The sequence below is a fragment of the Echinops telfairi genome, unplaced genomic scaffold, assembly GCF_000313985.2.
Source record: "Echinops telfairi isolate 266 unplaced genomic scaffold, ASM31398v2 ScPeMD7_7463;HRSCAF=8501, whole genome shotgun sequence".
Lineage (NCBI taxonomy): Eukaryota > Metazoa > Chordata > Mammalia > Afrosoricida > Tenrecidae > Echinops > Echinops telfairi.
The window spans coordinates 3,326,079-3,339,373 of NW_022111363.1; the positions used below are offsets into that span (position 1 = coordinate 3,326,079).

Sequence of the window (13,295 nt, forward strand, 5' to 3'; positions counted from 1 at the left end):
ACCATGCGGGGAAATCCAGAGCTCAGCGTAAGACTCGGTGCTTTTGAGACACACGTGAGACAAAGGCGCTGAGCAGAGTTGTGGGTGGGTGGGTGGGGTGTGAATCTGGTTGGAGATTTGGAATCCCTCAACATCTAGATGGTACATACAGGTCTGGAGGAGACGCTCTCACCCAGGTAGCCATGGAGAAAGCAGGGTTGATTTTCGTGGACTCTGTGGCAGATTACCAAGTTATTCCCTGGAGGCGTGAAGCTCAGGCTTGGGCGCATGTCAGCATCAAGCCCAACTTGGGAACTAGCCCCAGAGTTTTAGGGCTGCAGAGCGATCAGCACCCCAGGTGATTGTGATGCAGGGGATCAATACGTGTAGATATTACTTTAAGATATTGTGTCCTCGGGGATAAGTAGGCAGATGTCACAGCATTCCGAAGAATATTTGTCCCCTCCAGGCCTTCACCTGCATCAGGTTTTCCTTCCTGTGAAGGGGCGGTGGGGGTGGTATCTGGAGGTAGCACCCACACCCTGGGTCTCTGCTGATCATGCTGCAGAGGGAAGCTGGTTCACCAATCTGCTACTCACTTCAGAGCCCACCAGCCAGCTCGGCTTTGTGGATAAGTCACTCAAAGGGACCCCTCAGCTGTACCCTTGGTGAGGGGCTGCCATTGTCTAAGGGACAGAGAGAGCCCAAGGCTTTCACTTCCAAATGCCCAGCCCTTGCCCAGTGCCAAGCCATCCCCGCCAGCTGCTGAGGGTGTGGTTCCGGTGTCCAAGCCAGAACCTGCCAGCTTGGGACGGCTGTCTCCCTCCACGTGCACATGAACCTTGTTTCACCGTCCAGGTTTGAAAATGATGAGCGCTTCAGACTCCTCGTCCTTCTCCGTTTACTACAGCCTGTCCCTTAAGTTTTGCCAAGTCTTCCTTAAAATGCCACTGGAGTGAGTTCCTTCCTGTCCCCACTGCCCTTGACCTGAGCGGCCCATCATGTCAGCCTCCTCCCCGGGGTCTCTGCCTCCTGCCTTGCCCCTGGAGTGAAATATGACTTTCTTTCATGGTACGTATCACAATATCTGCGATCATGCATTAGTTTGCGCATTTCTTGGCTTGGTTTTCCTCTCGTCACCAAGTCACACACTCCACAAGGCTATGCCCATTTTGCTCACCACCCTGAGCCCAGGGCTGATCCCTGTGGTTGGCACTGAGTAGGTGTTCAATAGGGTGTTTGCCTGAAGGCTGGCATTGTGACCAGTGCCTCCTGTATCCGCGGTTCTCCCTCCTCCGGTTCTTGGCTCATGCTTTGACCAGCAGCATCTTCTTCTCAGAACACGAGCTTCTTCCGTGTCCACCTCTCCTTGTTGGAGGTGTTCAGTGGGTCCCACCTCCCTTTCCAATGCCGGTGGGAGCTGTTTGAAGTTCAGCGCAAGCCCATCGGGAGCAAAGGTCATTAATAAAAAGGCAGAGAATTTACAATTGTGGGTTTGTTTCAAAAGAAACCCCAGGCCCATGAGCACTACAGGAAATATGAGTCAAAACCTCCAGGTACCTAGTGTTCCCGAAGTCGGGCCTTGATAAAATCAGCCTTCACCGTTTGAACCTGCCTTGCATACTTACCGATATTCAGCCCAGACAGCCCACAGCTCTCCTTTTCAGCTGCTCACCTGATGAGGTCAGAGCACTTACACCTGGGAGTAGTGCAGTGTGGGTAGGGCAGGGCTGTGGGTGAGATTCAACCTTGCTTAGGGATTGGGGGCATTGTATGTTGTGTGTGTGTGTGTGTGTGTGTGTGTGTGTGTGTTCAGAGAGAGAAAGAATAAGAGAGGGAGTAAAGGAGTGGGTAGGAACAAAGGTTGGGATATCTGGGGAAGACAAGGCCAATTCTTTGACCACAGCTATTTAGGGTAAACGGAAGACAAAGTACGGTAGAATTTCCTCTGCAACCAACACTGGCCAAGTTTCTCTTTCTTAACCAAGAGGAAGCTCCGTTTGCTCAGGGAAACTGAGAGCTACATAGTCTTCAGCCTGGAAAAGCCCTTGCAGAGGTGGCTCAGTTTATGAATCAGCCAGGCCTTCTAGCGGGGACTTTAATCCAAATTCCCTAGAAGTCTGGAAGTGTCTCACCCACCCTGCTTGGAAAAGCTCTTTTGATTTCTCCTGTAACCCTGGCTGGGAAGAGAAGTTCTCCTAAAGCCACGGCGAACTAGCTCAGTTGAGAGGGCGTCACACTGTCGTGGAAGATGCAATGGGCATTTCCATGAACTCGGCGGAGCCCCCTGATGCTTCTCCTGAGAAAGAGGGACCCCAGGGCCCTGACTAGCTATCTGCTGGTCAAGTTGTTCTCCTCCTTGACCTGGTCTCTTCCAGCGATATCTGCTCCAGGCCCTCAGGGGTGCCTCCACGTCTCTGGGCCTTTGTATTTTCTTTTTGGTCAGTCTTCACCCAGACCTGCCTCCAGGCTCCTCCTCTAGGGGAGAGCCATTTCCATCACCTCATTTCGGGGAGAAAGGGATGGGCCCTGAACCTATTCCCACCCTTGACAAGGAAGGCAACAGGGCAAGTGTCAGAGCAGGTCCACAGTCATGGGCCTGCTGGGAGTTTTCTCAAGGTGTACTTTCCCAGAAACGGGGTTTTTCTTAGAGTGAACGAGGGAGAGGCAGGGTCGATGGTGACACAGGGGAAAGTTGAGGGGTTCCCAGTCCCCTCCTCTGGGTTCCAGGCTGGGACAGAGCGAAGTGGATGGGGAGCTAGGTCACTGGCCGGCCAGGCTGGGCTTTGCTCAGTCCACTGGGCTGACCTCAGTGAATGATTCAAAGCCTGTGTGGCTTTTCATGGAAGGAGCTGGTGCCTTTCGGAGAGTACGAAGCTGGCCCTCACCCTTCAGAGAAACACCATTTGGAAGTCCACCTGGGCCCCGGGGAGGCGGGAGGGGGCTCCAGTCGTCAGAGGTTATGCACGAGGTCGCCGCTTCCTTTGCAGCAGCGTTCTGCAAGAACCCTTCCACACACACACCTTATCTCGTTTTTCACCATTTCTAAGAAAAGCAGCTCACTTCCCTTCTCAGCCCTGACAGCGAAGACAGCGTTGGAACTCATGACACCCCCCACAAGGCGTTCTCAGCCCTGTGGGACGGATGGGGGCCCGGGACTAACCTTTGAGAGGGCGGCGGTTTGCCCAAGGTCACAGACCCACACACGGTGACCTGGGGTTTGTCTGAGTCCCTGGTCTTGTTGTTGAAGCTCCTCTCCCACTCCCTAGTCACTGTCACGCTCAGTGACTGCTCCAGAGACGCTCATCCGAAAGCAAGCTGGTCGGTGCCACACAATCCCTGTGTCCTGACAATTTATTGGGTGGGGGGGCCATACACTGTGCTCAAGCACACGCACATCCAACCTTCTCATGAACCAGGCAAGCCAGGTTGGTGCCAGTATTACAGATGTTCCCCCTGGGGCTCAAAGAGGAAAGGTGACTGGCCCCAAGTCACACGCAGTCGCCAGTGGAGTTTGAAGTAGCATGTGGTCCTGAGGTTCCCAGAGTTTCCTGTTGCCTCTTCAATAAATAAATGACCGAAATAAATACCCACACCTTTCAGGGGAACCCCGAGGAACCTCCCCTCAAGAATTTCAGAGGTCAGTTCTCAGACTGGTACCTTAGAGTTTTTGGCAGAGGGGATGAGGCCTTGCTGGGACAGAGAAACACAAGATCACACCAGGCCCTGCCGCCCCCTCCCAAATGCCATGCCCCTGGCTGTGAACTGGGCTTGCTTGCGACCGGATTCTAAGCTGACGACGGGCAGTAGGGTCCACACCTGCCCTTGCTGGACCCCTGGGCACAAGTGGCTCTCTGACGTGTGGCCCAGACTTACACAGCTCACATCCTTCCAGCCAGGTGCCCGACGGCGTTGGGATGTCACCCAGCGGCCAGCTTGGCTAAACCTCGGCATGGCAGGAGACCTGGAGACTGCATCCTTATTTCAAAGGGGAAACTGGGGCCTGCTGAGACCTAGCTGGCCCCAGGTCATCCTACTGAACAGTGGAGTTCTCTGTCCCCCGGGGTAAAGCTGGATGCCAGCAGTACACAAAGGGGCAGGTCCCAGCTCTGACCCGAGGGAGTGTGACCAATACAATCAACCATGGCTCCTCTGGGGAGTCAGCCAGGTGGCGAAGGTGCAGATGGTGAGTGGCCTGGCCACTGTGGGGGCCCTGGGGGCTGCTGTACTTTCTGGGAAGTGTGTGTGTAGGGGGTAGTGTCTGGAGGCAGAGGGACCGCTGAGAGCCAGAAGCCCCATTCTGGCCTGTCACATCATGCCCCTGAGTCTCCTCAATGCTGTGCAGACAGGTTGGCTGACCCAGGTAGACACACACCTGAAGGTCTTTCAGGGACGACCTCTCTGCTGGTATCAGCTGCCTCCTGTTTCCGGCTGGAGCTGGAAGCCCGGAGGCCTCCCCCCTCTGGTCCTCCAGCCTGTGGGGGCCCTTGGTCCCTGGTGGCCCCTGGGTGAGGCCCGGGTACAAGCTGACTTCAGCCTGACGGCCCCACCACAAGTCCAGAAAACCCCAGGCAGACCATTCTCGCAGAGGCAGCGGAGTCCCAAGGGGGAAGGGGGCCTCTGCTCGGGCCCCCTCCTTGACCAGGCTCCCTCCTTGAGTGCTGCCCCAGCAGAACCGGCCAATGCCACCGCCTGCCCTGTTCCAGTCCCACAAGGTCACCTCCTCCTGCTTGTAGGCATCATGGGGTGGGTCTGACGAGGGTTGGCACTGCTGGTTTGCAGACAAGTGCCCAGCCTGGCCTTATGGTTCACCTCTGAGCTCCTGGGGGTGCCGGCTCCTCTATCGCCTCCTCCCCGCCAGAGGGCCATCTTTGTCCAGGGTGACCCAGGGGCGAAGCACACATGGCTGAAGTGTCCCTTAGCCGGGGTCACTATGGAGGCTGGAGATCAGCGGCAGGGCCACCAAGTCCGAGTCAAAGCTACTCAGGAGGCTCCCTGGGGCCACCACACAGTCCGGGGGAGCCAGATCCGGGAGAACAACATCCCAGTGAGCGGTTCCCAGTGCACCACAGGTGGTCAAGCCCTGGCCTTCCTCGGTTGGTTGGTTCCACTGTCCTGCTGGGGTCCCTGAGAGAAGGAGAGCCACCCCTGGGGGGTCCTGTTTCATATAGCCTCTGGCCAGGGCTGGAGGAGGCCACCCTGCCTCAGCATCCAAGCATGTCGGGAGTTGGGGGCTCAGGTTGTCTGTTGAGGAGGGTTCTCCTCCGAGGCAGCCGGCAGTGCCCACCTCCTCTGTGCCTCCTGGCTGCTTCAGGTAGCCTCGGCACACCACTGCAGCCAGGCCTTCGTCTCCAGGCAGCTCAGGCTGTGGGGTGCTGACCTTGCTCAAGGCCGAGCTGCCCCGTGTGTCCCCAGGCGGCCTTGCAGAGTTTTGGACGAGGCCAATGCCACTGTCGTCCTGGTCCTGCCTGTCCGAATGCAGCTCCCAGCCGGGCTCTGGGCTGGCACTCAGACTGGGCTCCTGCAGGCAGATGCCACTGTCCGTGCTGTCACTACTGCCCCCAGTGCAGCTGCTCTCCAGCCCTGTGGGCTCCCCCTGCCCCAGGGCCCCACCAGCCAGGGAGTGGGCTGTAGAGAGGAGGAACTGGGGCTCTTCAGTCTGCAGGGACGGCTTGGCACTGCCAAAGCCACTGTCGGTGCTGCCGTGCAGTTCAGAGTTCCGTAGCTCTGAGGACACCTTCGAGAAGAGCTCCTCGTCCAGGTGGTAGATGTTGTCCAGGACCTGGGGCCGGGGGGCCTGGCTGAAGGGGACCGGCTTTTTGAAGACCTGAGGAGGAGACAGGAGTGAGAGGGGTGGGAGGACCATGTGGTCACGTGCAGGCGCCCAGCCAAATGCAAGGCCACAGCCATAGGTAAGAGGCAGCTCACGGGGCTCTGCTTGGACAAACCAGGTGGGGGCGGGGGGATGCCGCAGAGCACGGGTCACACGGAGACACATCTCCCTTTAAGAATCAATTTTCCTCCTAATTCAGTTCTCAGTTTGGGTCAAGCAGGTAGACTGACAGGTGGGGTGAAAGCCTGCTGGGGCTGGGGGGCCTCTCAGCTCTTCCAGCCTGAGAGCAGGCCGGGTCCTCCTAGAAGAAGATTTCAAGCTTGTTTTTAAAACCATGACTCAAAGCAAGAGATACCTTTTACATACTCCAAAAACTCAAACTCACTGCCATCGATGCTGACTCACGGCGACCCCACAGGACAGAGTAGCACTGTCCCTGTGGGTTTCCAAGACGGTAACTCTTTACGGGAGCAGAAAGCCTCGCCTTTCTCTCTTGGAGCAGCTGGTGGCTTTGAACTGCTGGCCTTGCCAATGCATAATCCACTACACTACCAGGGCTCCTACATTTTACGTAATAACTCATATACACACGAGGATTTTTTTGGATATTGGGGGAAAAAACCCATTACCTTTCCACCCCACTTCTCCAGGAACTTTCTGAAGCCCCCTAGTGTGGGTATGTGCATGTACAAAATTGAGATCCACTTCTTAAGATATTTACCGCCAAACAAACACACTCCCATCAAGTCGACTCTAGCTTGGCCGAACTGCCCCTGTGGGTTCCCAAGGCTATAACTCTTCATGGGGGTAGAAAGTCTGTCTTTCTCCCTTGGAGTGGTTTTGAACTGCTGACCTTGTGATGCGTGCCCAACTCCCACTGCCATCCAGTCGCCTCCTCTCAGAGCCACCCTGTAGGTTGGAGAGGAGGGCCTCCAGGGTTGTACATCTTCCCAGAAGCAGGCTGCCCCAGCTGTCTTCTGGTCCCTCTGCTCCAGCCACACTGGTAGCTTTCTTTCCCGAGAACAGGGCTATCTCAGGACCTTTCACAGGCTGTGGTTTCCGCCCTCCACACGTGCCCTCCTCCGGGTTCAGATCTCAGCCCAGAGAGCTCTTCCTCCCTCTCCATCCTTTCCATGTTAACTTAGCTTACTTCTTCTCAGCACTGAGTTCCTGCGTGTGTGGCCACTTGCTTTTGCTGCCCTTGTTGTGCTCCCGTAAAGATGCACCGTCTTGGAACCTCTATTAGAACTCTAAAACAGCTCAGCAGTAGTGGACGGGGCATATGAACCTTAGAGGAGCAAAACAGCCCAGGACAACTCCATTCTGTGACCCCACCCTCCAGAAGGAACAGAACAAGAAGTATTAGCCATCTTCCAGGGCATTTTTACACCTCTGTCTGTTCACTGAGCTTTGCATCCAAGTGAGCACTTTACACGTGGACTGCCTCACAGAGCTGTCACCAAACTCCTGGGGAGCAGGGGCCGCACTAATCAGATTCTTCCCTGACAACGTTTTGCATGCAGGAGGCGCTCAGCACTTGCTTAATTGTTCATACTCTTTCTGGATGTCTTCCCTGAACCCCAACTTCAAATATCCCCACCCTGTCTAGCAGGATCTCTCTTCCTCCACTCCCTCTGCTTTCTAGAGATCTTCCTTGGTCCCCCTGCCGAAGGGCAGGCTGCACGCATGTCTAAACCACTACTGCCCATAGCGCTCGTTTGCACAGGGCAGGCTCAAAGCATGTGTTACACAGGCCAACGGGTGCATGCTCTTGGGACTGAATATCCCCAGCACAGAGAGGACAGAGCACAGATCTCGGTTAGACAGGGGAAGACCCTTAACAGTCCCTGAGGGCTCTCTACTCACTTCTCTACTGGAACTGGGAGCATGGTTCCTGTTTCACTGGACAAAAACCCTACCTGGGCCAGGTAGGCCTACCCTATCTCATCATTTCAGCCTCTGTGTGTCTCTCCTTAGTTTGCTGAGAAAGCTCAGAATCTCTGGAGGCACCCTGCCTACCCCTGAGCTTCCCTGGGGCTCCTGCTTCTCTGGCTGAGCTGGGTGCTCTCCAGCCAAGTCCTGAACCATCACACCCCAGAAATGCCAGAGGAAGGGGCTAGCAATGGGCACCTTGGATGCAGCCTGCTCCCTGAGCCAGGGACAAGCTGAGGTTTGGAAAATGGGGCTCAGCTTTTGCCTGGTGAGTTTGGAGGCCTGCTATCCAGGGATGCAGCGTTTGTCAGCATTTCCATAGCCGGAGGAAACACAAGACCCTCGCCCTCTCCAGGAATCCCACCTGTCCAGAATCGCCTCTCCCCCCTGCCCCTCCACCACCCATCAGCAGCCCAAGGGCACCACTTACAGCACCTGCAGCCTTCTGTCCTCTCTTTCCTCAGCCACTCAGGGCCTGGGGTCCAGCCCAACACACTCTCACTGGCTGTGTGACCTAATGCATGGAGCAATCTCCCTATGCCTCCATCTCCTCATTCATAAGAGGAGAATCATCACTGTACCTATCCTGTAGGTGTTGATGCACAGGAGCTAATCCAGGGCCCACTATTAGAGCAATAACAATCCCAGGAGGTCTGGGATTCCTCAGCCCAAGTCTTATCCAGGCCACCAGCAAGAGACACTCTCAAGATGGGAATTTGTGTTCATGTCCTCGCTCTGCCCACGGTGCCTGGTGAAGCCAATGGCGAGGGTGGGGAGAGCTGTGGGAGTGGGTGGGCTTTCTCCAGGGCTCTCTGCTTTGTGGGACCTTGGTGTGGCTGGGAAGATGGACAGTGACCAACTGTGACACTCACCAGGACAGTGGGCAGCTTCCCCGGACGCCGCACGTACAGGTGGAGGGCCAGGCAGTAGGCCACGACTCCACAGAGCAGCAGCACAGTGACGGAGGCAATGCTGAGGACGGGCGGGGTGAGATCTGGAGGCCCAGAGAAATATGTTGGAGAACTGGCACTGTGGGACTCACCAGGCCACTCCCCAGGGGCTCCTCGGCCACTCTCAGGAACCACCAAGTGAGTCTCCAAACCCTGCCACCAAGGTAAGCCTCATCTGACACGGTGGCGCTGTCTCTAGGCCTCTGCGAACCACTCACATGACCCCACCAGGAGCAACGAGCCCAGTGTCACAGCAAGTCAGCAAAGAGGCTTTGTGGGCAGCCAGAGCTGTGTTTAAAGCCCGGTTTCACCACGTACTAGCTGTGGGCCTGGGGGCTAACTACTTAGCCTCTCCGTGTGTCAGTTTCCTCGTCCATACGAGTGGAATAAAGATGACTATTTTAATTATAAATAAAATCATTATATTTATTTCTATATTATAGACATATATTATAATAATATATTTATTGTAAATATACATAAAGATAGTCATTTTTATTCCCGCCTGATCAGATGGTTGGAAAGGACCAATGAGATGTCGTAGTTAAGAAGTCACAAGAACTTCGCTTCTTTCATTTGAGCCTCATAGTAACCTTTTGCGGTAAGTACAAAGGGGGGGGGGGCAAGCGCTCCAAAGCATTTGCGGAAAAGGGGGCTGGAAAGTCAACAGAAGACTTTCCACAGACTTTCTGGAGCACCTGTTGGAGAACTGACTACTCTGTCGCCATCTGTCCAGATGAGGGGCCTGGTGCACAGAGAGGCTGAGCGTCCTGCCTGCCGAGTGGGTTGGAACCCAAAGCTGGCCAACCATCGCTCTCTGATAGCCATGAAGCACGAAAGCCCACATGCCAGGGCTGTGAGTCCGGCCGGGCCGTGCTTGGAGGGGCTCAGTCCTGCTCCCTGCCGGGTGAGGAGATGGGTCTTTGCCGAGCAGCTCAGAGCAGCAAACAGGAACTACTGCCTGAGGGCCACCTGGGGGGAGTGGGGGGACTTCCTGGGAAGCACAGCTGCGCTCACATGAGCGCCCCACCGAAGCAGGCGACCTGAGCTACCACAGCCCGAGTCCTCGCAGGGACCCTCACTCACTGCCATTGAGTCAGGATCGACTCATAGCGACCCCATAGGACAGGCAAAACTGCTCCTGTGGCCTTCTGAGACTGTAAGTCTGCATGGGAGCAGAAAGCCTTGTTTTTCTTCCTCCTAGGGGACCTCAGAAGTCACTTCCTCCAACTCTAAAAGGGGCTAAGAGGGGCAACAGGTGAGAAGTGCCTTGTACCCTCCTGGCCCCAGCAGCCCTGACTGATACTTTCTGGGTTGCGGGAGGCCCTTTTGCCCCCCCACCCCACCCTGACCCCCTGGGCGGACTTACACTGCCTGCTGAGGGTGATGCACGTCTCCTCGGACCACACCCCCCCATTGATTAGGGACGTGACGGATGGCTTCACCTTGACGCAGAACTCGCCCACGTCTCCAGAGGTCGGGATGTTGTAGTGCTCAATGGAGATCTTGTTTGTGGACTGAAATGCAGACAGTACCATAGGCACAGTGCCCTGGTTCCGAGGCACCGTGGCAGGGCAAGCGGAAGCTATGGGCTTCTAGGTTGATTCCCCAAACCCCCGCCCAGCAATGCCCGCCTTCTGTTCCTACAAACACCAGTGGAATGTGTTCTATGTTGAAAGAGAAAAGGGAGTATTTTCTAGAAGTTGGGGGCCTTTCCAGAAGGGGCCTGGAATTAACTGAGACAGAGAGGAGAGAAAGTTGGTGGAGTTTGTGGATAATGCACGCGCGCACACACACACACACACATACACACACACACATCAAAGGTTTCCAACCCTTGGCAGCCCTGTAGAACTTCCTCTGTGGGTTTCTGAAGCTGTATCTCTTGAGAGGAGTAGAAAGCCTCCTCGCAACTGGTGGTTTGGTTTTGAACTGTTGACCTTGTGGGTAGCAGCCCAATGTGCTTCCACTATGCCACCAGGGCTCCCATTTCCTCATCTCTAAAACTAATCAAATATCTACCTTCAAGGGGACCAGGACTGATAGCTACAGAATGGTTTACATGATGCCCAGCCCCTAAAAGGCACTCCTAGGAGCGCAGAGTGGAAGCTCGGCTCATTTCCACACACCCCCCCTCCATCCATCACCTGACCCCCATCCCAATCCTGGACCTCTCTCAACTCTGCCAGCAAGGTCCCCCTCCCTGCACCTCCAGCCCAGGAGACAGGGCACCCAGGGAGCGGCTTACCGTGTAGTTCGCAGGCACCTTGCGAATAGCGATCTCGTACTCTCGGTAGTCTTTGAAGACGTGTTCATACGTGTCACGTTGGGGTGCTATCGCCGGCTTGGGGGGCTGGATTGTCACCAGGATGGAGCCGTCGCGTGTCTCCAGTTTCACACTGTCCACCGTCAGAGTCACTGAGTGGGGGAGGACACCATTAGGCCTGCAGGCTATGGAAGGCTTCCACCCGCCTTCATGCCTCATCTCCAGGGGGCAGCTGTGTCCACTCTGAGATCTGGGCCAGACGGTCTCCAACCCAGTGGTATAAAAAGATTTCCTGGGACACGTGTTAAAAAATACTAGTGCCAGAAGGACTGGATATCTAGAGATAATGAATAATGTGTGCGTTTATAGGGGATGTAGGGGTGGGAACTCGGGAGATGGGGAAGGTGAGGGGATTTCAAGAGCAAACAATGAATTCTGGGGTGGGATGGGGAGGGAACACCAGAACTGATTGTGATTACACAACTCATTGTAAAAGCGATTTAAACCCAAGGAAAAAATGTTCCAAAATTGATTGTGGTGATGACTGTACATTTATTCTTGACATGATTGGACTATTAAATTGTATGATATGGGATTATGTGCCAATTAAACTATTTTAAAAAAATACTAGTGCCCCAGACCCACTCAAGACACAGTGGATCGGAGAGCCTGAGACCAGGCCCTGGCAACATGTTTAAAACACACTCCCCAGGTCATAGGTTGTTTGTTAGCTCATTGGGCACGAGCCTGCGGACAAGCATCTAGGAGTCCCCGGCTTCCTGAGACCTTCAGCTCAGACCTCTGTTCCTTCAGGGCAAGTGCTACACACACACACACACACACACACACACACACACACACACACACACACACACACACACACACACACACACACACATCCCAAGCTCACTGCCGTCTAGTCGATGCCATCACAGCGACCCTAGAGGGCAGGGTAAAACTGCCCCTGTGGGTTTCTGACATTGTACGCTTCATGGGAGTAGAAAGCTTTATCTTTCTCCCTCAGAGATGCACACTTTGCATAACCCATGACCCCATGCAAACCAGACCAGTTGTTGCCAAGGCAATTCCTGGCCATGGCGAGCCCATGGGTCTCCAAGTAGAACTGTCCCGGGCAGGGTTTTCTTTTATGGAAGTGGATCTCCAAGCCTGTCTTCCGCGGTGTGGCTGGGACATTCAAACTGCCTGGCATCAGCGATTGAGCACAAACTGTTTGGGGACCTTCCCATAGAACACGCTCAACCCCAGGGGGCGACTGGAAGAAGCCCATTGCGTTTAGGGATCACCCATTTGTCTCACCCCCGCAGAGAGAGACTCCTTGCTTTTCTTCCGTAGCGGCTCCGCTGCAGTGTCTCAGACCCTGACCCTGGAAGTTCACCCCGACAAGAGGGGACTGGATCCTAAATTCTGTCCACTGCTTCCTGCCTTCTTCGGAGCGGAGTGTTTAGGGACTCACTTCCTCTTCTCCAGCCCTTCAGCCCCCAGGCTGGTCCTGGTGACTCAGCCTGAGCAGCCCCACCCGCCACCCCCGACCTCTCTTCTGTAGAATAAGCAACTCTAGTTCCTTTTTAAACCCCCGATGGCTCTGGCTACTCTCATCTATGCTTTTTCCAAAGAACTGTCCTCTCTAGTGCAGACCGCGAGGCTCCCAGGCCAGAAGCTTGGCAACTGCCATGGGCACAGTTCAGGGAACAGACAGCAAAGCTTGAGGCAAGAAGGCTGGAAGGGTCCCCGACTGCCGTGTTCTAGGCTGAGGGGAGAAAGGGTACCATCGTCAATGGTGAAGCGGGTGTTGGATGAGGTCCAGTTGGAGCATCTGCTGCCATCCACTGCCCGGACTTTGACCAGGTAACCAGGGACTTCACGGTGGTACAGGTCTAAGGTGTGCTCGGTGAGGTCACAGGACTGTGCCAGGATCTGGTTACAGGCGGGGATGGGCTTCCATAGCTCTCCATATCTGTAAAAACACTCCAGTGAGGGCAAGAAGAGGGACTTGTGCGCCAACCTCACCACTCTCAGAGGGAACAAGAGACTAGAGGCAGACGCCGGCCCAGACCTCAGGCCTCTTTGCTAGGAGCTCTCCTGGGCCTTCACCCATTTCTCCGTGGCCCAAACACCGTGATACCAGATTATGATTGGTTCACGGCTTAGCTCCTCCTCCAGGAAGACTTGCCACCCCTGGCAACACAGCCTAATTTCGCTTTGTGCCACCCCTGGCAACACAGCCTAATTTCGCTTTGCCTTGGTGGCATAGTGGTTGCACGTTGGATGCTGAGTTAGTTAATTGTGCCAGCCTGGCCGATAATCACATGTGGGG

General features: G+C 55.2%; 1 protein-coding gene across 1 annotated transcript in view; it reads right to left on the reverse strand.

The window, feature by feature from the left end:
- Window positions 1-3,328: 3,328 nt before the first annotated feature.
- Window positions 3,329-13,295, reverse strand: part of IL10RA (interleukin 10 receptor subunit alpha) — a gene marked incomplete at its 5' end in the record, with an annotated part of 11,041 nt that continues 1,074 nt past the window's right edge. Inside the window, 5 exons of the mRNA XM_004712849.2 lie at window positions 3,329-5,806; window positions 8,617-8,738; window positions 10,064-10,211; window positions 10,943-11,112; window positions 12,748-12,935. Of these exons, the coding sequence (XP_004712906.1) occupies window positions 4,898-5,806; window positions 8,617-8,738; window positions 10,064-10,211; window positions 10,943-11,112; window positions 12,748-12,935 (1,537 nt within the window). The remainder of the gene's footprint in view (window positions 5,807-8,616; window positions 8,739-10,063; window positions 10,212-10,942; window positions 11,113-12,747; window positions 12,936-13,295) is intronic.